The sequence below is a fragment of the Aegilops tauschii genome, chromosome 1 (genome assembly GCF_002575655.3).
Source record: "Aegilops tauschii subsp. strangulata cultivar AL8/78 chromosome 1, Aet v6.0, whole genome shotgun sequence".
Taxonomy (NCBI): domain Eukaryota; kingdom Viridiplantae; phylum Streptophyta; class Magnoliopsida; order Poales; family Poaceae; genus Aegilops; species Aegilops tauschii.
Window position 1 is genome coordinate 86,581,153 of NC_053035.3, and position 25,348 is coordinate 86,606,500.

Genomic DNA, 25,348 nt, shown 5'->3' on the forward strand with positions numbered 1-25,348 from the left:
GTGGTTATTTTGATTTACAGTGTTAAACCCTAGCTTGTGTACTGAAACACTCAATTTGATTTTGGGGGAGGGGGCAGGGGAATAGCCCACTGTCATAGACTCATATAGTTGATATGTAGCAATGTGAACTGTTAATTAGAGCAGTGCCAATACAGAACACATTAGAGTAGCTTATATTGTTAATATGCTGTGTTAATTAGAGTACATTAGAGTATCTACATCTGTAGTTATGCATTGTTAATAAGAGCAGTGCCAATAAAGGGCAAATTAGAGTACCTTATTTTGTAGTTATGCATTGTTAATTAGAGCAGTGCGAATAAAGGGCAAATTAGAGTAGCTTCTTTTGTAGTTATGCATTGTTAATTAGAGCAGTGGCAATAAGAGGAAAGTATAGTAGCTTCTTTTGTAGTTATGCATTGTTAATTAGAGCAGTGCCAATAAGAGCAAAGTATAGTATATTTTGTTAATATGCAGTGTTAATTATAGCATATTACTGTGAACTTTTTTATAGTAATTATGCAATGTTAATTAGAATTGTTGTTTTATTTTGTTGTCTAGTTTGGACGATGCTGTTTGGGAAGTTAGAATGCACTTTCATGAAAGAGACAACTTGAAGAGATCCCTCTGCATTTCAGACATCACATATCACAATTTGGTAGCATTAATAGAGACAGAGGGATATGGGCTGAATGATTACATTTACTTTGTGAGGGAGCCTGGTGTGGGTATTGAAGGATTGGTAGAAATTTCTGATGATGACAAGGTGGATGAAATGCTTGACCATATTGCTAATAAGGATCAGACTGTAGTGAATTTGACAGTGATTAGGGCCACTGATCCAAGACCTGCAGATTTGAATGCAGGATATTTGTATGAGGAGCAGGTTCCTTCGAGTCAATTAGGAGAAAAACTTGTCTATGAAGTCAATCCTTCTGGAGTTCTATTCAGATCACCTGAGAAATCAAATAAACAGAGGCAGTCAGAGCCACTTCAGTTCTTTTCCACACAGCAGAGCACAAACTTAGATATTGCTATGGAGCAAGATGAGCAGGAGACACTAATGGAGCTAAAGAGGAGAACCAAGATTGAGAACTTTAGGAAACATAAGGAGGCATCTGAGCATGTTCAAATGGTTAAGCAAAAACTACCAGTTCTTCTAACTGAAGATGACTCTGATCTGGATGCAGATGAGGACTTTGTTAAAAGGCTTAATGATTTGAGGAGGCAGAGAGAGGATCCACTCCTTCATTTTGAAGGAGACACTGATGTGGATGAAGTGTATGGGGAAGATGAGCAAGTGGAGCAAGTGGAGCAAGTGGAGGAGGATGAGCAGATGGAGCATGAGGAGGAGCAGGTGGAGCAACAACAGGAGCCACCAAAGAAGAAGGAAAAAAGAAAAGGGCCAACCAAGAGGTCACATTCAAGCTTGGAGCAAAGATTTGAGGATGTGTAGGTACCATCATCAGATGAGGAGATAGATGTAGGTGATTTGAAGCAGGAATATGATGATGGAGCTGAGAATGCACCTTTTATTTTGCCCAATGGAAGGAAGAGCAGAGCATATAAAGCACAACCAAGGAAGTGGTACAGTAAAGAAAGAGAGAACCCAGAGGAGCAGTTATGTAGAAAGCTTTGTTTCCTTAATGTGTACCAATTTAGGAGAGCACTTCAGACATTTCACATAAGTCAGAATAGGAACTATGACTTCCACAGAAACTGCAATGACAACATCATAGTTGTGTGCACTAATGTAAAATGTCCTTTCTACATTGCAGCTTCTGTTGTTGCAAATGAAACTACTTTTTGCATCAGAAAGGCTAATTTTCTGCACACATGCCCAGCACTAGCAGAGAATACAAAGGTCACAGGAAAATGGGTGGCACACCAGTGTGAGGATATGCTGAGAATTGATATTGGCACACCAATCACCACAATAATGCAGAATTTGAAGAAGAAATATGAAGTAGAGATCTCAACCCATATGGCCTATAGGGCTAGGAAACAAGCATTGAAGGTTGTCCAAAGAGACCAGAGAGGTCAATACACTAGGATTAGAGATTATTTGCAGGCTGTTTTGGACACAAACCCAGGAAGTAGATGTGTTGTGACCACTAAGCATTTGCCACAGCACCCAAGCAAGAACCCAAGGTTCCATGGCCTGTTCTACTGTCTTAATGCTTGCAAAGAAGGGTTTTTAAATGGATGTAGGCCATTCATAGGTACATTGTGTTGTAACTTGTGTAGTGTTTTTGTTATTTGGCCATATTAAATACACTATCTTCTCACATTTGTCACTTTGCAGGGGTAGATGGTTGTTTTATCAAGCTGTCAACAGGTCAGCAGATCCTTGCTGCAACAGGAAGGGATGGAAACAACAACATATACCCTATAGCATTTGGAGTTGTTGACAAAGAGGACACAGACAGCTGGACCTGGTTCTTAACACAACTGAAAGATGCACTTGGTGGAGAAAGTGGAAAGTTTGGGTATTATACTATCATTTCTGATAGGCAGAAGGTAAACTTCTCTTCTCATATTTCTATTGTACTATTAATTTTTCATATGCACATTGCTTTGTGAACAATTCAAATGGACCAATATTTAGCTCTAGTTCTTATTGTGTCAACAGGGCCTTTTAAATGCAGTAAACCATGTTTTTCCCAATTGTCCACAAAGATTCTGCCTTAGACACATTTATCAGAATTTCCAAACTGCTGGTTTTAGAGGTGATGAGTTAAAGAAACACATGGATGCAGCTAGCTACTCTTATACTAAGAATGAACACCTAGTTGCAATGAATGATTTGAAAAGCGAGTGTAAGGCAGCTTGGGCATGGCTTAATAAAGTACCAGTTCATACATGGGCTAGACATGCAATGGATTTTACATGCAAGACTGACCTAGTTGTGAACAACATCAGTGAGGTGTTTAACAAAATGATCCTAGATGTTAGAGGGAAGCCAATAAAGACCATGCTGGAAGGAATTAGGACTAAATTGATGGTCAAATTTAACACCAATAGAACTAAGACAGAGACAGCAAATTGGGAGATTTGCCCAACATATGCAGAGATGTTAGAGGAGGCAAAGTACAACTCAAGGTGGTGCCAATCTTTGATGGCTGGTCCTAACATTTACCAAGTTAGTGTAGTGGAGATAACACCTACTTAGTGAACTTGCTGCACAGAACATGTGGATGTAGGAAATGGGATATGACTGCTATGCCTTGCAATCATGCAGTCTCTGCAATTGTGAAAGCTAAGTTGCAACCTGAAGACTTTGTTGATGATTTCTTCAAGAAGGCAATGTACAAAAAAGCATATGGCCATATCATATTTCCTGTCCCTGGTCCAAATCTGTGGCCAAGGTCAAGAACTCAGGACATAGAGCCTCCAGTTTTCAGAGACAAAGTTGGGAAGCAACAAACAAAGAGGAGGAAAAACCAATTTGAGAAGCCAGCACCAAGAGATACATCTAGGATGGCATCCATTACTTGTAGCAACTGCAAACTTGTAGGGCACAGATACACTGTGTGCTCCAAGCCCTTGAAACCAGCTCTTGCTATGAGACAAAACCAGCATCAGGTTAGCTTCATCTACAGCTCATGATATTCATAGCATCTTTGTTTCTGTTTTTGTAGTTATGTCTCAATTGATATTCATAGTTCATGATTGTTTCTGTTTTTTAAATGCAGCCAAACAGGTCACATGCTTCTGCTTCATCTACGGTTGCTGCACCAACAAGGAAGAGGCCATCTCCATGCACAGCAGATGTTGGGACTGCTCCTCCCAGGAAGAAAGCTGCACCTGCTGCAACTACACCTACTGCTCCTCCAAGGAGGAGAGCTGCACCTGCTGCTATTGCACCTACTGCTCCTCCCAGGAGGTCTCCCAGGAAGAATGCTACCCCAGCACCTACTGCTCCTCCAGGGAGGTCTCCCAGGAAGAAAACTACCCCAGCCGGTACATCTTCTACATCTGCTGCAGGCCATAGGGGAACATTTCATGCTCCAAGACAGACTGGAAGGAAGAGGACAGTTTCCTACAAGATGAAAGAGTACCTATATGCTTATGGTAACTAGATGTTGCCTTTGTTGGCTGTTGAACTAGATGCCTTTGTTGGCTGTTGAACTAGATGCCTTTGTTGGCAGGTTTGAACCAGATGTTGAACTAGATGCCTTTTGATGGTTGTTGAACCAGTTGATGCCTTTTGTTGCCTTTTGATGGTTGTTGAACTTGAATGCATGATGTTGATGCTTGTTGAACTTGAATCACCTAAATGAGTCTAGGGTGCCTCGACGTCGAAAAAACCACCTAAATGAGTCTAGGGTGCCTCGACGTCGAAACAACCACCTAAATGAGTCTAGGGTGCCACGACGTCGAAAAAACCACCTAAATGATTCTAGGGTGCCTCGACGTCGAAAAAACCACCTAAATGAGTCTAGGGTGCCTCGACGTCGAAAAAACCCACCCAAATGAGTCTAGGGTGCCTCGACGTCGAAAAAACCATCTAAATGAGTCTTGGGTGCCCAGACGTCAAAAAACAACCTAAATGAGTCTAGGGTGCCTCGACGTCGAAAAACCACCTAAATGAGTCTAGGGTGCCTCGACGTCGAAAAACCACCTAAATGAGTCTAGGGTGCCCCGACGTCGAAAAAACCCACCCAAGTGAGTATAGGGCTATTTCAGATATACAAATCAACATCAAAATTCATCACATTCAGCATATTGGGAGATCCATACATAAGCAATACATAACTAATTAGTAGCATAATTGGGGGATCCATACATGACCATTACATAACTAATATGTAGCATAACTGGGAGATCCATACATGAACATTACATAACTAATAAGTAGCATAATTTGGAGATCCATACATGACTAATAAGTAGCATAATTGGGAGATCCATACAAGACCATTACATAACTAATAAGGAGATCCACACATGACCATGAACTCCATGACCATTACTGCCCAGTGTGGCTCATTCATCTAAGATTGCCTTGATCCCATTCAGCTTGGCCTTGGTCTGCTCCACAACCTTCTCAAGCTCATCAATATGGGCCTGCAACTTAGTCTTCTCTTCAGCAAGCTTCAACTTCATGTTCCTAATGACACTGGCTTGAGATACTGTCAGGTTCTTAACCATGTCATACTTCTCCTGGAGCTTGCTCTCATCAGGCTTCCTTTCCATCTGGGCCCTCCTCTCATTCTCATCCAGAAGGGCTTGAACATCTCCAACCAACTTGTCATAACTGGCCTGCAGCTTGATCTTCTCTTGTGTCAGTTTGTGAACAGCAAATGAGTTCGTCAGATTGTCCTCAGTCCTGTTTCTCTTGATCATGGTTTATCTAAGTCCAGTATAAAGCAAGCTTCCACTACATATCCCACAACTTGGACAGTGCATTCTCCATTGTAGCTGGCCAAGATGGATCAACCCATTCAACTAGTCCACAGTTTTTACCATCCTGTTAAATTACAGTGTTAAACAACAAGATATGAGCTACATGCCAAGATGAGTTCTTTACTAATAACAAGTAGGCACTCCAACCAGTACCAACAATTAGGCAATCTAAATAATGAGTGCTTACTAACTAAAAGCAACTAGGCCAGCAATACTTAATAACAATTTTTAATGAGTGCTTCCAAACCCATGCACATGCTTGACATATAAACAAACCTCACTTGTCCACACTGTCACATGCTGACATATTAACAAATGACCTCACTTATCCACACTGTCATATGCTCACATATAAACAAATGAACATGCCACAACACTCTGCACATATGCTCACATAAATACAATGACTTCACTGAGCCAACAAGACAGATCTGCTAACTACCAAAATCAGTACTAAACAATGACCAATATGGATGCCCACAGCAGCTAATTAGCAGAAATTTGACACATACCTTCACAGCACAAGCAAGGAACCTCCTGCCAGTATGGATGCCCTCGAAAGCAACAAGTCTTTCTGCTCGCTTCCGGTGTTCATGGCACAAAACATAATCATTGCCCTCGAATTCGGAGTCATCCGTGGTAGCAGGGATCTGCACGTGCAAAGGAAAGCAAGAGATTTGGGAAGGAAACTTCAGATCTAGCTCAAGAGGAAAATCCCCAAATCCAAACCGTAACCCTATTTCTACCAACTCACCTTCACGATGCCGTCGTCTGAACCTGAGGTGGCGTACTGGTAATACCTGCCGTGCTCACCTTCACTGCTGTCATCATCCTCACTCCAGGAAACCATGGCGACGCGGTGGCGGCGGCGGCGGTCGGAGATGTGGACGGGTCGACGGCGGCGAACGAGTGGGAGCAGAGAGCGCGAGCGAATGAGGGTTGGGGTGGGTGGGCCTGTAACGATTCGAGGGAGGGACCGGTCAAAAGGGTTCCGGCTCGAGTCGGCCCGCGCACGGCGTCTAACGAGTGAAACGGATGAACAGTTATACCACGTCGACAAAAGCGGGCCCCACCTGTCATAATCCCACTTAAAACGAACGAACCGAGCGACTTGTGGTTTCTGCAAAAAATTAGCCTGGGAATTAGTGTTTTTGGGCACAAAACTAGAGACTTGTGATTTCTGCAACCCTAGCCTTCAATGTCGATGTTTTTTGCAATTCACTCGTATGAGCCTTGTTGGAGCAGCTGATCTTGCTTTTATTATGTTTGTGCTCCTTTAGATGCAGTAGTAGTAGGAGGGTAGTACTTATGAATTGATATTATATTGGTGGATAGATGGATCTTTAATAACCTTGGAACAATTTGGATTTACTTAGGTGTTTGTGATCTTGAAAAAATCTAATGGATAAATAACTTCTAATTTTTGGATCTATGGTCATCTAGTGGAAGCTTGCTTTATACTGGACTTAGATAACCATGATAGTGGGCTTGGTTGGATCATAGTTATGATTTGTACTAGATTCACACCTTTAGAGACTGAAACTAGAGAACTTTAGTGTGAGTATGATCAATCGAAGATATATTGGATTTATACGAGTGTAATATGATCAACATGATTGTGAAAATCTATGGATTCAAGAAGATATATTGGATTTATACGAGTGTAATATGATCAACATCATCTTGGATTGAATTAGTAGGAAGAAAACAAAGCTATTGGAGTAATAGAAATGTTGTTTGTGTAAGGTCCAATGATATATCTGCTTGAATTCTAGGTCGGAGTTAAACTTGAGATTGGGCACTTGGATTTGTAATATTTTGACATGAGCTTGAAACTGGAGAACTTTAGGGTGTAGCATGATCAACCTGAGATATATTGGATTTATATAGGTATAGTTTGATTAGCATGAATGCGGTATTGGTGGACTATTGGATAATCTTGGATATTACTAGTTGGATTCAAGGTTGGAGATAACTTGAGCACTTGGATTTGTGATATTTTGACCTATGCTTAGTAGCTTGTATGTGCCCCATATGGATATGAGCATGGAGATGATACAAATGGATCGTAGTTGGTAGACTTTGATGATTTTGCTAGCCCTCCCCAGGAATGTTACGAGTACAAGATCATCATGGGAGGATGATTTGGATTAATTAGAACAGATGGAAATTTCTGTGATATGTGTGCCTTGTTGGAGCAGCTGATCACGTTTTTATTATGTGTTTGTGCTCATTTAGATGCAGTTGTAGCAGTAGGATAGTACTTATGCAAAGATGAATCCAAGGGCGAATGTTTGGTCTTGCTAATTTCGATCGTTATAGTTCATTATGTTTTTCCTCAAATCTTATTGGATGATGTTTTGTTGTCGAACTGTATTTTTGATCCCTCTGAATCTTTGGATGATCGCAAATTCTCGGACCCTCTTGATTTAACTTCTTCGCTTGCTCAGTCCAATAATTTAGTCTCGAAAGATTCTGATTTGGATTTGTTAGAGTTATAATATAAGTCATGTACCCCTTTGTATTTATCCCGTTGTATAAGGGGTTTTCTGCATATGTTCCACACCTGTACATGTATATATATCGGCCTATGGCCTCATGGGAATACAAGTTGCTTATTCCTAACATGGTATTAGAGCTAGGTCAATTTTTTGCATGCTGCAACTCGTGCGTTTGATCCGTCTCTACATCCCGATCGATCTCCAACCCCGCTCGATCTCCTCTTCGTCTGCTCGATCGAAGCAGGGGGCTCGTCCCGCAGGCCCCCGATCTCCTGCTCCTGCCGCTCGATTGAAGCAGGGGGCTCGTCCCGCCGGCCCCGATCTCCTGCTCCCGCCAGCCCCGGACTCCCGCAGGCGCCCCCGATCTCCTGCTCCCGCTGCTCGATCGAAGCATGGGGCTCGTCTCCAGCCGGCCTTGATCTCCTGTCGATCTCCTCTCCAGTCGGCCCTGGCCCCTGCGGTTCTTCAGCCGCCGACTGCCAGCTGCCCCTTGATCGACTGCCTGCCGCTCCCCGATCCCCTCCCGTTCCCGATTGGAAGCTCTCTCGTCGGATTCTGTTGATTTCGGATCTCTGCTAAAAAAAATGTTTGCTGCATCGGGCTATGTTGCTGTCCCTCGCTGTCCGGTGATCTTCGATGGTACTAAGTACACCGAGTTCGCTGGCTTCATGCGCATTCACATGCGTGGCATCCGTCTCTGGGGTGTTCTTTCTGGCGAGGTCTGCTGTCCGCCACGTCCGGTTCCTCCGGTGGCCCCTACTCCGCCGACTCCACCGGTTCTTCGTACGGACGCTAATCAGGCCGCCAAGGATGCGGCTAAGCTTGCTGATGAGGCTGCTGATCGTGCTTATGATGAGAGGGTTTTGGCTTATGAGGAGGCTCTTCAGACGTATCATGGTGCTTTGTCTGTTTACACCCAGTGGCTTGATGATGATGCTCACTGCCAGTGTTTTGCCTCAGTTTGCTTCTGAGTTTCTGGGTCTTCCTACTGTCTTTCAGATGTGGACCTGTCTTCGTCAGCGCTATGAGCCCTCTGGTGATGCCTTATACCTTTCTGTGGTTCGTCAGGAGCATGCTCTTCAGCAGGGTGACTCTACTGTTGATGACTTTTATGCACAGAGTTCTGCTATCTGGCGCCAGCTTGATTCTCTCCGCAGTGCTGGTCTTCGTACTGGCCCCTGCTGCCAGGCTGTCCAGGCCAATTTGGAGTTTCATCGCGTCTACGAGTTCTTGTCTCGGCTCCGTAAGGAGTTTGAGCCCCGGCGTGCTTAGTTGTTTGCTCGTGGCTGTATTTCTCTCATGGAGGCGCTTTCAGAGATTCGTGCTGAGGAGACTCGCTTACGTGGTGTTGGTTTGCTGGAGGTTCCCTCTGTGCTCGCTACTCGGGCTTCTTCCACTCCACCTGCTGCACCGACCCATTCTCGCTCGAGTGCTCCGCCGCTCTTGCCCACTCCTTCTGGAGGCTCAGGTCGCCCCCGTCCACATTGTGACTACTGCAACAATGATGGTCATATTGAGTCCCAGTGCTACACAAAGCGGAAACACCTGCGCAAGGCGCGATCATCCTCCTCAGGGACTTCGTCATCTCCCTCGACAGCTTCAGCTATTGCTTTGACTGAGCAGGATATTCTGAGACTTAAGCGTCTGCTCGCGGCTTCAGGTTCTTCCTCGACGGGTACTGCTGGTTCTGTGACTGATGCTTTCCGCACTGAGCAACCGCCCTCTACACAGTCAGGTACATCCCCATGGGTTCTGGACTCTGGAGCTTCTTTTCATATGTCTTCTCATTCTTCCGCTTTGTCCTCTCTTCGATCGCTGGATTCTCCTGTTCATGTCTTCACTGCTGATGGTACTCCACTTTCTATTGCTAGTAGAGGCAATCTTTCCACTCCTTATTCTGTTCCTGATGTTGCTCATGTTCCTCGACTTACCATGAATCTGTTTTCTGCTGGTCAACTTACTGATTCTGGTTGTCGTGTCATCCTTGACGTTGACTCTTGTTCTGTCCAGGACCGTCGCACGCACACTCTGGTTGGGGCTGGCCCTCGCCGCCGTGATTCTCAGGGTCTTTGGGAGTTGGACTGGCTTCATGTTCCTTCCGCTGCCACCACCATCGCCAGTCCCTCCGCTTCTGTCGCCTCTGTTACTGGTTCCTTCAAGCAGTGGCATCATCGACTTGGTCATCTGTGTGGTTCTCGGTTATCGTCTTTAGTTCGTCGAGGTCTTCTGGGGTCTGTCTCAGGAGATGTCTCTTTAGAGTGTCAGGGTTGTCGTCTTGGCAAGCAGATTCAGTTACCATATTCACATAGTGAGTCAGTGTCTAAGCGTCCTTTCGATTTAGTCCATTCTGATGTATGGGGTCCGGCTCCTTTCGCTTCGAAAGGTGGTCATAAATACTATATTATTTTCATAGATGATTTCTCTCGTTACACATGGCTTTATTTCATGACTTCTCGTAGTGAGGTGTTGTCTATTTATAAGCGTTTTGCTGCCATGGTTCATACTTAGTTCTCTTCACCCATTCGTGTTTTTCGTGCTGACTCCGCTGGCGAGTATATCTCTAAGATGTTGCGTGGTGTCCTTGTTGAGCAGGGTACTCTTGCCCAGTTCTCTTGTCCTGGTGCTCATGCTCAGAATGGCGTGTCTGAGCGCAAGCATCGTCACCTTCTTGAGACGGCTCGTGCGATGATGATCGCCGCCTCTCTTCCGCCTCAATTTTGGGCCGAGGCTATCTCCACTTCCGCCTATCTCATCAACCTTCAGCCGTCCGCTGCTTTGCAGGGTGGCGTTCCTTTTGAGCGTCTTTTTGATCGTTCTCCTGATTATTCGATGCTTCGCTTGTTTGGTTGTGTTTGCTATGTTCTTCTTGCCCCTCGCGAACGCACCAAACTGACCGCTCAGTCTGTTGAGTGTGTCTTCTTAGGCTACAGTGATGAGCATAAGGGCTATCGTTGTTGGGATTCTATCGGTCGTCGGATGCGTATCTCTCGAGACGTGACTTTTGATGAGTCTCGTCCCTTCTACCCACGCCCATCTTCCTCGATTTTTTCAGTGGAGGATATCTCTTTCCTCACTTTTCCTGACTCACCTATCACCCCCGTCGCGCCTGTGCCTATTCGTTCCACTCCCTCTGCTTCTCCACCTCTAGTCGATTTGCAGCCACCATCTTCTCCGGTCTCCTCGCCTAGCATGTCACCGGATTCTACACCTTCATCTCCGGTGACTTCTTCGTCACCACCCCCCGATTCTACCTCGGCGATTCCTCCTTCTATTGTTCCATCCTTTCCTCAGCATTACACTCGTCGTTCACGACCTGTGGATGCCTCCTTGGATGAGTCGTCCTCTTCCTCTCAGCCTACTTATGGCTTGCGTTCTCGTCCTCGTCCGCCTGTTGATCGCTTTGGATTCCCCACCGCTGGTGCTGCTGTTCTTGAGCCGACTTCTTATCGTCAGGCTGTTGTTCATCCTGAATGGCAGTTTGCGATGGCAGAGGAGATTGCTGCTCTTGAACGCACTGGTACCTGGGATCTTGTTTCTCTTCCTCCCGGAGTCCGTCCCATCACTTGTAAGTGGGTCTACAAGATTAAGACTCGCTCCGATGGTTCTCTTGAGCGTCACAAAGCTCGTCTTGTGGCTCGTGGTTTTCAGCAGGAGCATGGTCGTGATTATGACGAGACTTTTGCTCCTGTGGCCCATATGACCGCTGTTCGTACACTTCTTGCCGTTGCCTCTGCACGTCACTGGTCTATATCTCAGCTTGATGTTAAGAATGCCTTTCTTAATGGTGAGCTGCGTGAGGAGGTGTGCATGCAGCCACCACCTGGGTATCCTGTTCCTGATGGCATAGTATGTCGTCTTCGTCGCTCTCTCTATGGCCTTAAGCAAGCCCCTCGCGCCTGGTTTGAGCGTTTTGCCTCTGTGGTCGCTACTGCTGGTTTTTCAGCAAGTGCTCATGATCCAGCCTTGTTTATTCACCTTTCTCCTCGTGGTCGGACTCTTCTTCTTCTCTATGTTGATGACATGATCATCACTAGGGATGACCCCGAGTATATTGCCTTTGTAAAGGCCCGTCTTAGTGAGCAGTTTCTTATGTCTGATCTTGGACCTCTTCGCTACTTTCTTGGGATTGAACTCTCTTCTACCTCTGATGGCTTTTTTATATCCCAGGAAAAGTATATCCAGGATCTTCTTGCTCGTGCTGCTCTCACTGACAAGCGCATTGTTGAGACTCCTATGGAGCTCAATGTTCACCTCCGTGCTACTGATGGTGATCCTCTCCCTGACCCGACGCGTTATCGTCATCTCGTTGGCAGTCTTGTCTATCTAGCTGTCACTCGTCCGGACATCTCTTATCCGGTTCATATTCTGAGTCAGTTTGTCTCCGCTCCCACATCGGTTCACTATAGTCATCTCCTTCGTGTTCTCCGATATCTTCGGGGCACGATCTCTCACCGTCTATTCTTTCCTAGCTCCAGTTCTTTACAGCTTCAGGCCTATTCGGATGCTACGTGGGCTAGTGATCCTTTTGATCGCCGTTCACTTTCTGCTTACTGTGTTTTTCTTGGCGGTTCTCTCATTGCCTGGAAGACGAAGAAACAGATTGCAGTTTCCCGTTCGAGTGCTGAGGCTGAGTTGCGAGCCATGGCTCTTTTGACGGCAGAGGTGACCTGGTTCCGGTGGTTACTTCAGGATTTTGGTGTTTCTGTTACTACACCGACTCTGCTCTTATCTGACAGTACAAGTGCTATTAGCATTGTGCGCGATCCTGTGAAGCATGAGCTCACCAAGCATATTGGTGTTGATGCTTTCTATGTGCGCGCTGGTGTGCAGGATCAAGTTATTGCTCTTCAGTATGTGCCTTCCGAGTTACAGTTGGCGGATTTCCTGACGAAGGCCCAGACTAGAGCACAACATGGCTTTTATCTCTCCAAACTCAGTGTTGTTCCTCCATCATGAGTTTGAGGGGGGGTGTTAGAGTTATAATATAAGTCATGTATCCCTTTGTATTTATCCCGTTGTATAAGGGGTTTTCTGCATATGTTCCACACCTGTACATGTATATATATCGGCCTATGGCCTCATGGGAATACAAGTTGCTTATTCCTAACAGGATTATTATTATTATTGGTTGTTTCTCTAAAACATGGGATTATATGCTTAGGGGCAGGGTTGACTTATCTTCTTGATGATCTGCATTGGTTGTTCATGTCTTTGATTTAGGTTATTTGCTTCTGCCCTCCTTGTGATTGCAAATTTAATTTAAGCCCAGACCATGTTGGCAGTGAGTCGGAATCAGTTAAAATCGTTATGTTCTCAAGTTGTCTCTTGCTCTGTTTCTCTTGCCTACAGATACATTTATTCATTTTCGCTGACCGGCTATGTTCTATTGTAATTCGAGTTCGAATGTTTATTTTGTAGCCCTGCTTTGTGCTGTCCTAATTCAAGTTGCGCCGCCACAAAATGCTGCTAGTTTAACTGCTGTAAGCGCAGCAATAGGAGCAGCGCAGGCGGCCGCTGCAGCTAAGCTCGCATGGAACGTATGCCCTGTTGCAGCCTCGCAGGTACCCACAGTCGTCTCTCTCTTTTGATCTGATCCCCACAAATTCTCAGCTTTATTTCTGTGGATTCTGTTTTATCTATGCTTGCTATGTGTTTGATAAAAATCCAAGCAGGCTGAGGCGAAGATTTTGTGCTTAGGTTTTTACTCAAGTATTTCATCTTTTTCTGAAGTTTAGCTTCAATGAACTGAAATTTTTTGGCATCCCTTTTTCTCCTGCAGGTCATTATCATCTCATCTCACCACACTCATGCAACATAACCTGGCGAGTTCACTCCTTACTCATTCTATGTACCAGTTCCATAGCTTTATTCACTGAACTGAGATGATGTTTGCGTTCAGTTAGATGCTGCTTGCTCGATTTTGACTGTGCCGTCGGCCCCCTCCTTTCTCCCCGTGCCGCCGGCCCCATCCTTTCTGCCCGCGCTGGAGCAGAGATGCCTCAGTAGGGGCAGAACACCGGGGCTTTATCTCTCCTTGTCTAGCACCGGCCGGTGAACAAGACGGAGGGTAACCAAGGTCGCCTCAAATGGCCGCTGCTCTTCTCCGGCTTGGACCAGAACCCCGGCGTATGGGTAAGTACAGGCGTATGGGTAAGTGCAGAGGAGCGAGCAGAGAAGATGGTGCAGCCAGCCTCCTCCTCTCTCCCCCTCCCCTTGCCGCGAGCAGAGCAGATGGTGAAGCCGGCCTCCTCCTCTCTCTCCCTCCCCTTGCTCTCACTAGCTTTCGGCACCCTCCTCGCCATTGGCTCCATACCCAGGTTCATCTTTCTCTTTCTCTGCCCCTTTATCTCTTATTTATTTGATTTGATCTGAGAATAGAATCACTAGCGATATGTATTTTAGATTTAGGTCTTCAGAAAGAGTATGGGATGTCTGAGGCAAGCTTTTTATCCATGCATTTTTTCCTATTGCAATATTTAGCTGATTTCGGAATAGAAGATCTGGAAATATTCCTTACAGATTTAGGCCTGCAATTCATGTGTTTGTTAAGGAGCTCCTTCAGTTAGTATGCTTGAATATCTGAGGTAATTCTGCATTCTGACATGTTCTCCTTCATCTCTCTTTTTGTTCTACAGATAATTGATGAAAAAACTTTGATAAATAAATACCGGCGCCGTCTCATCGTCTTCATCGACATGAGCATCACTGTCAGTCCACGCGTCCATGCCTCCCCATGTACCATGCTGGAGTGGCCGCCACCTGGTTGAGGTATCGCGCCGCCGCCGCCGCCGCTGCCCGGGTCATCCTCTCCACCTGCAAGACACCTCGGTTTTCTTTTCTTTTTCACTATTTCTGTTCTTCCACTTGTTTCTTCTTCCTGGACCTCCCTGTCCGCTGAAATTGCAGGCTGAGGGGAGCACCATGAGGATGAGGAGGTCAGTGGCTGATATAGAGAGCTCGAACGAGGAAGTAGGAGCAACTCGAAGATGTCATTTTTCAGGTATGTTCACCGGAAGAGGGGTTACTATTTTGGCATGTCCAGTTAGTTCATGTAACCTTTGCATCTAACTCTTGCTAGCTTGTCCAGATTGCATACATGGTATTGATGTGTTGGTAAAGTCCTTTTAGATGAAAAGAAAGTGCCTTTTTCTTTCTATATAGTTGACCTGTGAATATTTATATTAATGAACGCCTTTTTCTTTCTATATAGTTGACCTGTGAATATTTATATTAATGAATGTAAGAGTTTTCTGAATTTTATCTTCTCGTTTGCAGTTTAGATGGGAATCACTACAAATAGTTATGTTCATGAATGTAAGAGTTTTCTGAATCTTACCTCTCATTTGCAGTTTTGATGGGAATCGCTACAACAACAATTAGAAGAGACTGCATTGCGCGTTCAGAACCAATTTCTAGGGGTATGTACAAGCTGTTTTTATTCCATCTTGGTTTTAAATTGGTTAATTAGCATAGCATATTGATTGTTGAGCTTTATTTCATCTACATTTGGTTCTGAACATGTGTGCTTTTAAGAAACTTTGTATTCTTCCCTATTTTGAAGAGCCCACAGAGAGACTAAAAAAATGGTGATAGGCATGTCCAGAATGTCGAAAGCTTCATTTTGGTCCATTGGATAGTTTATAGCTTTGTCACTGGAGGGTAGGTTGTCACATAGGGGTTGCTGCTTGTGAAAATTATATACAGCCATGAGTCCCTGACAAAATAATCGCAGCTTGTGAAAATTATATACAGCCATGAATGCGGAAGCAGCGATTCGGTGCTCGAGCTCAGCTGAGCCCGAAACCGCTGGCGTCCGCCCCTTGCTTGGGATTCGAGTAATTCGCTCTGAGCAGCCTGACAGGAGGCGCTGGAAAAAGGATGTACGGTCTGTATACGGTATGGAATAGTGCGTGGTCGTGGGCCCAAATCGTATGCGCGTGCAGGCCATGAGCGCGCGGGCGTCTTGGTCCGTGGCCCAGATAGTTGTGTTCAATTCTGAGCCGCTGAGGCCCCCATCCGAAACACACACATGCGCATCCCCCCAATCCCATTCCCCCGCACCGCCCCCAGCCCCAGGACAACCCTACCAAAATCCGTTCATTAGCTGCGGCGGACGCTGTCCTTCGCCGGCGACGAACTAATGGAAGACGGTGGTCGAGAGTTTTTGCTGGATTTCGTCGACAGGTTAGTGCCTCCTTCCTCGATTTAGATCTGGAGATTCCATAGATTTAGATCTGGAGATTCCACATCCGTCCGTGTGCTGTAGGTTCCCACTCCGGGGAGGAGTTCGCCGCCAGCCTAGAACACCCAAATCCGGTCCCTCTCGTTGTGCTGCGGACGGGCGAAGCCAACCCTGCTGCGCCGACACCCGTGACTGGTAAGACTTGAGGGGGAACCGAAGGTGTCTGTGGTGTGGTGCTTTGAAGTTGGCCGGGCCAGTACTTTGGCTTGTTAACTGGATCGGGGACAAAGCAGCAGGAACTGTTGCTCTTTCTCACCCCCCTCCTTCCACCTGTTCGACGCATATCTTCTGTCTCGGACCCACTCAAGAACAGAGCAGGAGCGGCTGCGTCCATGGAAGGCCTCGAGTTCTTCTTCGAAGAGGTCGATTGAATGGAATAATGCTTGTACTGTCCGGTTAAATATGGCATTGGCAAGGCATTCAACACCCTCCCCTTGGTGTCATGAGCTTTTTATTTACCTTTTGCTAGATCCAGGGTAGCTGATGCCTGATGGTTGGAATCCTGCGTTTGTAGGTTGCCGAGGAGCGGTTATATTGGCAACATGTTTGCCGTTGGAGTTTTAGCTCAATGGCATCCTCGAGAAAGATCTTGCTCTCCTGCTGCTAATTCCAAAGCATTCAGAAGATGCTGGTGAGCAAGTTGTTCACCTGGTCGTGGGGGGCGGAAGCTACTCAGGATGCACAACAGAGACAAAAAAGCTGGACGATATGTACTCTAGGGACACTGACATTGTGGCTGATTCAGATGTGCTGCAGCATTCATATACTATGCTGGAAGAGGGGGGTGAGGAAGGAGTTGGCCTTGGAAAGTACAACGGTGGCTCTTGGACGAAAAGGTATTGTTGCGACTAGGCTAATCTGTTTAATGGTTTAGCAATCTTTACATGTGAAAATTGAACTCACGCTCTTGTGCAGAAATCAATTCCATGAACTTGGTATATGATATACATCGTTACTTCTGGCCTATGTAGTTGTTTTTTAGATGAAGAATTCGATTTTAATTGGCTTTAATTGTTCTTGCCGTGCTTTTTGTCGCGCCTGATCTGGATATGCAGTGTTAGTGTATCAATCAAAATTTTAGTCCGATGTTGTATTAGTTAGTTAATTTAGGCATAGTAAATCTAGGAATATTGGTCTAAATGGGTGGCACAATTTAAATTTAATGTGTCGCAACAAAACATTTTTCCTGGGCGCTTGATTTATAGTCTTTCGTTATGCAGGGTAATGGTTGCCAAAAATCATGATGAAAGAGACAGGGACCCAAACAGGTTCCACAGTGGAGCCCTCTCTGCCAGCTTATGCTGACAAGAAGTCGGGGGCTGTTGTTAATCCAGCCACCGGAACGAGTTTCAATTCTCTTGAGGCTTATGATTTCTACAACCCTTACTCATGGGAAAGTGGATTTGGTGTTTGATGCCCAAGAGCAGACTTAATGTTCATAGGGAGAAGTGCATGCATGAAATAGAGTACGGCTATGTGGTACGTCAGTTGTTAGTTTTCTGAATTTTGTTTCGGCACAGATTCTTTTTTTTTTCTGGTCCTTGTGCTTTTTTTTAAAAATAATTCAGAATGCTGACGCTCATGCGCATGCTTGTATTTGTATGATGTTAAGGGCAATCTGTTAAGGGATAACCGTCGATCATCACGTTGCGGCAACACGGCGATGATAAGGTTGCTCCGGTCAGATGACAACAGGTATTATGTGGCCGAGCACATGATAGATCACAATCACCGAGTGATAGTTATTAGAATGGGTTTGGAAGGAAATTTGCGAGGAGCCTGGCTCTGCTTAACTTGTTGTGGACGAGACGGCATATATGGTTGACCATAAAATTGCTCACGGTGTACAGCTCCTAGTTTTTGTGAGCCAAAAAAAGTAAGCGAGTGGAGTGGCTCCTCAGAGTGAAGCGATCAAGAGCTCTTGTGTGACCATGGCATCCCTGTCAAGCTTGCGTGCTTCTGATGCAAGTCTATTCCTCTGATTTTTGTTGTTTCATTATTCTTTATATTGTGTTAGAAATGATGCTCTGTCTTTTAACATATTTCTGGTGGTGTGGTGTAGGGTGGTGTACGAGGTGATAGTAAGAGACGAAGGACTGGAATTTGAGTGTGAGTGCGGACAATTTGAGCACACAGGGATGTTATGCTGCCATGTACTAAGGGTAAATCCGCTACTAGATTTTGTACTCTGCCACTCTGCGCGTTTTCAGATAGGGTTCTGATTTGCCTGCCATTTGTCGATCTTGTCCAGGTGATGGATGTTCTCCACTTGGAGGAGGATCCCGCAAAGCACATCGTGAAGGATGGACCAAAGACGCAAGGATCATACTGCCCGCGCACCTCGTTCATTACCAGAAAAAACAGTCGGTAAATCTGTCATTCACATGCAGGTATTCGACTCTGTATATGCAAGCAATGGATGTTGTTCGCCTGGGTGACGCAAGTGCGGAAGCGTTTGAGCATATGTGAGCTGGTCTGAAGGCGTTGATGGTGAGTGGGGCACCATTTGCAGAGAAAAGGGATGGTTTGGGTTTTTAGGACCATTTGGCAAATCTGCCACTAGGGAAGCTTCCTGGCAATGGAGGGGTTGCATTTTTATGGAATGGCGCCGCAGAGCATGAAGACAGTGGGTGCCTCTCGGCGAATGTGAATGCACTTCAAGGACTAGCTGCTCCAGGGAAGCAGAGGGGTATCGGCAGGCTGACTAATAGCTAAGGGATTTTCGGTGTGTTCTGGTGAGCAATGGTGCACGCTTGTTCCTCTGTTACTAGAGTTGAGGCCTCGTGTATAGTTGAGTAGACTGTACTATATCTTTAATGTGATTTACTTTGTTTGGATTGGGGGAAGCACAGTGTTTTCGAATGCTGAGGAGCACGCAGCATCCCAGCTGTGTGTTTTTAGTGTGAGGTCGAGTGGTGTACAGCTTGCATGAGATTGGTGATGAACATGGTTGCTGGTGATCTGCTCATGCGGCGAGTTAGTGTGCCGGAGGCGGCTCAGCCTGGCACAGAACAGTGCCTGATCCGTTCTCGAGTTTCCTGTTCTGCCTCTCCCTTTCGGTTGTCTACTCATTTAATGCGTCTGCTGGCTGGCTTTATTTTCCCCTCCATACAGCTGCTATACAGAGCACAATACAACACTGGTCACACATCCACATGCCACCTGATGGTTGTGATTTCAGGATCAGCTGAGCCTGGGCTCAGAAACCAATATTCGCATGAATGCTCCATAGTTCTACATGCAACACAGCTAATTACTGAATCTGCAATGCATGCTTATTTCTGGCAGAAGCTTAGTGGATGAATTAGCATTTTGTAAGTCTGTCTAAGCTCTTGTCTCTTTTCTTTCTATAAACTGGAAGGCCAGGATAGATTTCTTAATACCATTTTGGGATTGTTTGAGCACTGAATAATGTTAACAGGTTTCCCGTTTCTCATTTCTTAATACCATTTTGGGATTGTTTGAGCACTATACCAATGTTTTGCTTTCTGCTAAAGTCAAAGATATTGTATCCAATGTTTTTAAATTGCCAACACATGCCAAATTCTGCATATTCGTTCCATGGAGAGTGCGGAAGTAATGTAATAATGTGGCACCGAGATTGGCGAGTGACGCCTACTTCCAGTATATAGAGTTTATCAAAATGCACATGAGTTGTCCTGTCAAATGTTCAGAAAACTGTTATGTGTTAAAACTGCTGCCAGATTAGTTCACATGTGTCTTTCTCTTTACATAATTTGTTGCTTCTTACTGAACTTTACGCTGCATTTCTCTGAACTTTCTTGCTTGCTTGACTGCGTCGCCTCAACTTTGGCTTGCGTTCTTCCCTCTCCCATATGGTAGCCGTCTAGGCTCTCTTCCAGCGCTTGCTCGGATCATCCGACAAGGCTCTCTGCCAGATGCCTAATTCTTATTTTCTGATGTTTTGTGTGCAGGATTATGGCAAGGAGCAGTGGTCGTTCGGGTTCTTGGGGAACGGCATGCACAGGTTAACTCGGAAATTCAGAATTTCAGTCTTCGTATTGACATCCGAGAGGAAGAGAAGTGCTGCAGAGACGTGTTTTATTTCAAAGTGACGATACTTACAAAGTAAACCATGCTTTGTCAACCGAATATGTGTATGTATGTATAGGCAATAAAGGCGTAGAACAGAGTCTTTACTTCTCTTCCAACGGATCTCCTAGCGAAATGAAGATATGGATAGGTGCTACTGAAGTAGCCAACATATACTTATTATGGAGGATAGCTTGTGGGTGTACATAATAGGGAAGCAAGTGAGATCCCGAGAAAATACGCATACAAGTATATCACAAGGTGAATGCTATATTATTCTTAAATGAAAATTACACTAGGTTGACTTTTAATATAGTTGGAGCATCCTTTTTTCAACAGTCTAATTACTCCATGTAATTACTGCATCCATTTTGGTATGTGATACTGCAAGTGTAAATTCAAGAAAAAAAAACTATGTTGTTTAGTGTGAGCTGCAAATTTAGTTTTTGTTGGTGGATTTCCTCAACCATATTTTCGTTGCATAGAGTGGACTTGGCAGGAGTCTATTATTCAGCTCCGTTCTATGTTTGGAGAGCACTCTCTCTTTTTCCCTTTTGTGGGAAAAATATTTTATAGAGAACTCTGCACTAACCCATGATTAGTAGCTGTGATATATGATGATTATCCAATGACAAAACTGTTACAGAAACCTTCATTTTGAAAAGGAATCATGACCTAAGGTCTTTCTATACATTTTCCTGGCTAATTTGATATATATTTTGCATTTCATCTTCTATTTCAGCTAAATTCTTGCCAGCATGCTATTTACCACATATACGCACTTTAGCCTGCACAATTGACGGACCTGCTACAGTTCAGTAGGAAATTTCAAGCATGGACCAAGGAAACAAGATGCTGATGGAGTGTCATGTATTGCTGCTACCTGATTTTCTGTGAGCTTTCAAATTAGTTCTACGCTGTCCTTCAACAAATGCTTTGTATAATCCAGAAGAATTGGTATCTGCATAGGCAATTGGTACCGCGGTGCGCTTGCTTAGGCCATCTAACATATGGGTAGAGATAGAGTTTACCCGGATAAAGGGATATAGAGATTGTAGGCCAATGTATCATTAACTATACAATATGAAATAACTCAAGTGTCAATATCAAATGTTCTTCTCTTTACATAGACAAAAGGGATAATGTGGTTTACTTAATATATATAAATTGACATGCCATAGATATTTATGGTACTCCCTCCGTTCCAGTTTACAAGTCCTGTGCGTATACCTAGGTTGCCAATTTTATCACCCTAATATAAACTATATAACACAAAAATTATACTGTGTGAAAATAAAACATCTAAAGTTTATATTGGTATATTTTTTGTAATATATGACTTGTATTAGGTTAGTCAAATTGACGACCTAGGGGTACGCGCACGCCCTATAAACTGAGAGAGAGGGAGTACGATGCCTTTCCCACACATTCAATGGACAGTCCACTTCCATGTTTATTTCTTCTTACACCCAGAATATTTCTCTCTTGCAAGTATTGACTGAAAGATTAGCAATAAAATTATTAGAAGAGTTTATTCTTGCGTACATCGAAGCACTATAATGTCTACCATTCAGTTACAGTTTAAAGTTCATATATATTAATAGTATTATAGGTTGTTTTTATATTTTTATCAATTGAAGCTTTCTTATTAGATTTTTTTCGAGCTGGCTTCCTTCTCAACATCCTATACTAATATAGGTTATTGGATAAAGTTCTGTACTGATAGGCCAAAACTTTGTGGTCGCCCAGGCTATTCAGCCTTTAATCATATTTAACATCATCAGGTAAGTAAAGATGTCATGATCAGAAGTTATTGGCTATCTGCTATATATATGCGCATAATTTGATAAACTACATTGCGCATTCGATTGGTTTCAGGAACAATAGATTTTCTTAAATTCTTTTAACTCAATGTGAAAATGAACATTGATGTTTTTTGCCCCTCGAAGGAGACGAGGTTTAATATTTGCTTACATGACCAGGAACATTAGGAGATGTTCAAATGACTAGTTAAAGATGAAGAGTTATTTGCATAGATGATAGCTTTCTTTTCTGTACAAAGATGATGGCTATACCCACAGTATTGCTCTTATTACCTTCTTTTGATGTAGACCTTAGCTCATTTTCTTAGCAACAAAAATTCTGAACTTATTGTGCGCACATGCTTATTTGGCCAATCAGGATAATAATAATTTTGCGGTTTTTCTACAAGTTTTATCAGTTTATTGTTTTCAGAATTAGAATCTTGCTGATTAACCTATCTGCATTTTTAGTTCAGTAGCTACCTACATGAGGTAGGTCCATTAACTCTTTTGTAGAACCAGATTGTTGATATTTCCTCAGAAGTAAAAATGTTACCTTTTCCTTTACTTGCTTACTTGAAACCAGACTATTAGGTACTCACCTTCCAAGATATATAAACAACCAAAAATATCACGTGAGGCTATTCTTTGGTTCTTGATCAAACAACCAACACTCTGGTGTATAGGGTCTCTGGACAAACAAGCTCGAGGAGGCCATTGTTTGGTGCAGCCCACGACGACAACCACACCATTGACCACTGAAGCAAGGTCCTTATATGGTCACTGAAGAAATAATCTTTTCTTCCGACAGAAGGGCACTTTTCTTGAATCTTTGTCAGTGTCTGTTGTAATTTACTATCATCCCTAAGACAAACTTGATTCTGTGTTGCCGTTCTTTATCTATATTGTTTAATCAAAATTACTCCCTCCGTAAAGAAATATAAGAGCGTTGATCGTAGGGAGTACTACTGTGACATGATAACATATACTCCCTCCGTCCAAAAATAAGTGACTCAACTTTGTACTAACTTTATACTAAAGCTAGTACAAAGTTGAGTCACTTATTTTGGGACGGAGGTACAAAGTTAGTACAAAGTCGAGTCACTTATTTTGGGACGGAGGGAGTATGATGCAATGAACAATATTTCTAAGAACTGCACGGACACAGTGCTTTATCATGTCTTGAGCACATTTTATTTATTGTGTTGCCCATGTGTACAACTGCTTGTAAGCTACTAATGATTACATTCTTACATTATTAAGAAAATATTTGCATTTAGCTCTTGGTTTGAATTGGACTTTGCGTCATTTGGTGCAACGGGATACAGAATATTGCTACATTGGAAATCATCTTCTCTCAAATAACCAAGGATCTGACATGGTATCTTGCGCCATTTGGCGCAAAACAACATTTGTTTTCTGGATTCAATTTTGGTTCTTTAAAAAAATAGTCCGATAGTATTGCATTTTTCAATTCAAGTTGCTTGTACAATTGGCAAATAAATTTGTATCACTATCTATTTTATTTTCTGGATTCAGTTTGGTTCTTTAAAAAAAAATAGTCGGATAGTGATCTTAATGAAACATTGCATTTTTCAATTCAAGTTGCTGGTACAATTGACAAATAAATTTGTATCACTATCTATTTTATCAGGTAAATATACCGGCATGTTGTTTGTGGTGTATGTATGGTTGTAGTGAAGATGTGCGTACGACGATGCATTGCTGATCATGGAGCACTACAAGGCTTCAGGATATGTACCGCAACTTAGAGACTGGACACAGTGCCACTTGCTCCTATCACCATGCAAGTTGTCGATGCTTTACTGTTGAACTATTGATCGGTCCCTTTTTTTTTCTTTAATCTATGTGATGGTGTCCCTTACCATAAATACTTGTTATGTGGATTCAGTAGAAATGATGTTTTAGGCACGTTTGGTAGTTATGAAACAAATATCATAGACTACCTATTGCTATTATGGGGACGTTTTGAAAACTATTGTTCATCTGCTATTTATTGTTTGATGCTCCTTCATTATTTTCATACACAAGGGCTAAAGCTCAATCATACATGTTTGTTTAAGCCTAAAACTCCTAAGTAATGAAATATTTTGAAAGCACTCATGATTTTAAAGGTACATATATTTTTAAAGAAGAGCCTATGTATTTTTTTGCTCAAACGCAAAGTCATTGAAAAAGGCAAATGTTTTCAATGAGGACATGATTTCGAATGGGTCTATGCGAGAATGGTAGCAAGTATTTTGTGCTATCAAATTAAAATGTGTATATACGTCTCATTGTAGACAACAATCCACCATGATTCCTATTAATAAAGGGTATTAAACCATGGATATTTTTGTCATCGCGAACATGGATTTAGCGTGCCTCTGCGCCATTTGGCGCAACGGGTCCACTAGTTCTTTGAAATAAAGATGAAGTAAGCCACCATTGAGCCTACTTCGCAGACCATCTTGGTGTTTTAGCAACAACAGCTGCACATGTTTGTTTTATCTCTTTCAACTTCTCTTCAACAATCAGTGGCACAGGTTGAACCTGATGCTTTATAATGCGTTTGTTTTGTATGGTTTATCATACATGCATGTGTTTGATGTTATTTTGAATCCTGTGCGGCCGTTTTATTCTGAAAGTTACCAGTCGTCGTCTTTAGCCCCCACGTAGATGCTACGAGGGGTGTTTCGTCCTCCGCACTATGACCCTTAACCGACGTCTCGGTGCTCGAAGGCGGTAGTGCGGGAGGGAAATGAGGCAATCGGACTATGCGGTTTTATTACTTTCACTTAGCCATAGGAGCTTGACTGCGGGGGCTGGTGACTAGCCCCCAGTGTGTCGTGATATTCGAGGTATATACATGTATCACTTGGTTTGCTCGAAGACAAACCCTTCGTATTACACGGTGTAATCTCCAGCGATTTTAATACTTGTCATCGAATCGCCGACCAGTTCTCGCTTATTATGACAGCCAGTTTTCGGCTTTCTCCACTGAGGTACTTGACCGGGCTCGGGCTCGTTTTCTTGCCTCTCACGTCTTGACGGCGGTATGCCCTTCGGCACCTGTTTGATCTTCGGCTGCCAGAGCCGCGGTATGCTCCTCCGTCCGGAGTGAGCGCTCCATATTGCCATTGACTGTGATGACACCCCTTGGTCTGGTCATCTTTAACTTTAGATAGGCGTAATGGGGGAGGTCGTTGAATCGAGCGAATGTCGTCTGGCCGAGCAGGGGGCTTCAACGCCTGGGATTACCCCTTTGAATGTGGTATTATTGGGTTTGATCCTTGATGGGTCAATACCCCTTTCCTTACTGTATCTGCATAAATCAGATTGAG

General features: G+C 43.8%; 2 protein-coding genes across 7 annotated transcripts in view; one reads left to right on the plus strand and one right to left on the minus strand.

Annotated features, from left to right (window-relative positions):
• The window catches only part of LOC109732028 (uncharacterized), a 37,737-nt gene extending 14,775 nt beyond the window's left edge, over positions 1–22,962 (plus strand). For 2 of the 6 annotated variants that reach the window (XM_073508866.1, XM_073508870.1), the window contains one exon: positions 559–1,716. In XM_073508866.1, the coding sequence (XP_073364967.1) occupies positions 587–1,453 (867 nt within the window). In that variant the 5' untranslated portion in view covers positions 559–586 and the 3' untranslated portion in view covers positions 1,454–1,716. Of the gene's footprint in view, positions 1–558; positions 2,220–2,302; positions 2,518–2,629; positions 3,583–3,692; positions 4,263–13,325; positions 13,469–13,686; positions 13,730–13,806; positions 14,225–14,542; positions 14,676–14,813; positions 14,908–15,256; positions 15,326–15,863; positions 16,092–16,173; positions 16,566–16,663; positions 16,986–17,369; positions 17,629–17,761; positions 17,845–17,999; positions 18,114–18,211; positions 18,312–18,400; positions 18,885–20,084; positions 20,514–21,016; positions 21,096–21,900; positions 21,987–22,690 lie in introns of those variants that run through there. The other 4 variants (XM_073508857.1, XR_012203131.1, XM_020291219.4 and 1 more) reach the window with 4 other exon arrangements.
• Positions 5,291–6,592, minus strand: LOC141041737 (uncharacterized). Its single transcript, XM_073508871.1, has 3 exons — positions 6,161–6,592; positions 5,919–6,056; positions 5,291–5,470 (listed from the first exon to the last, which is right to left on the minus strand). Exons 1-3 carry the CDS (start codon positions 6,254–6,256, stop codon positions 5,381–5,383), a joined length of 324 nt encoding a protein of 107 aa, XP_073364972.1. The 5' UTR covers positions 6,257–6,592; the 3' UTR covers positions 5,291–5,380.
• Positions 22,963–25,348: the final 2,386 nt, after the last annotated feature.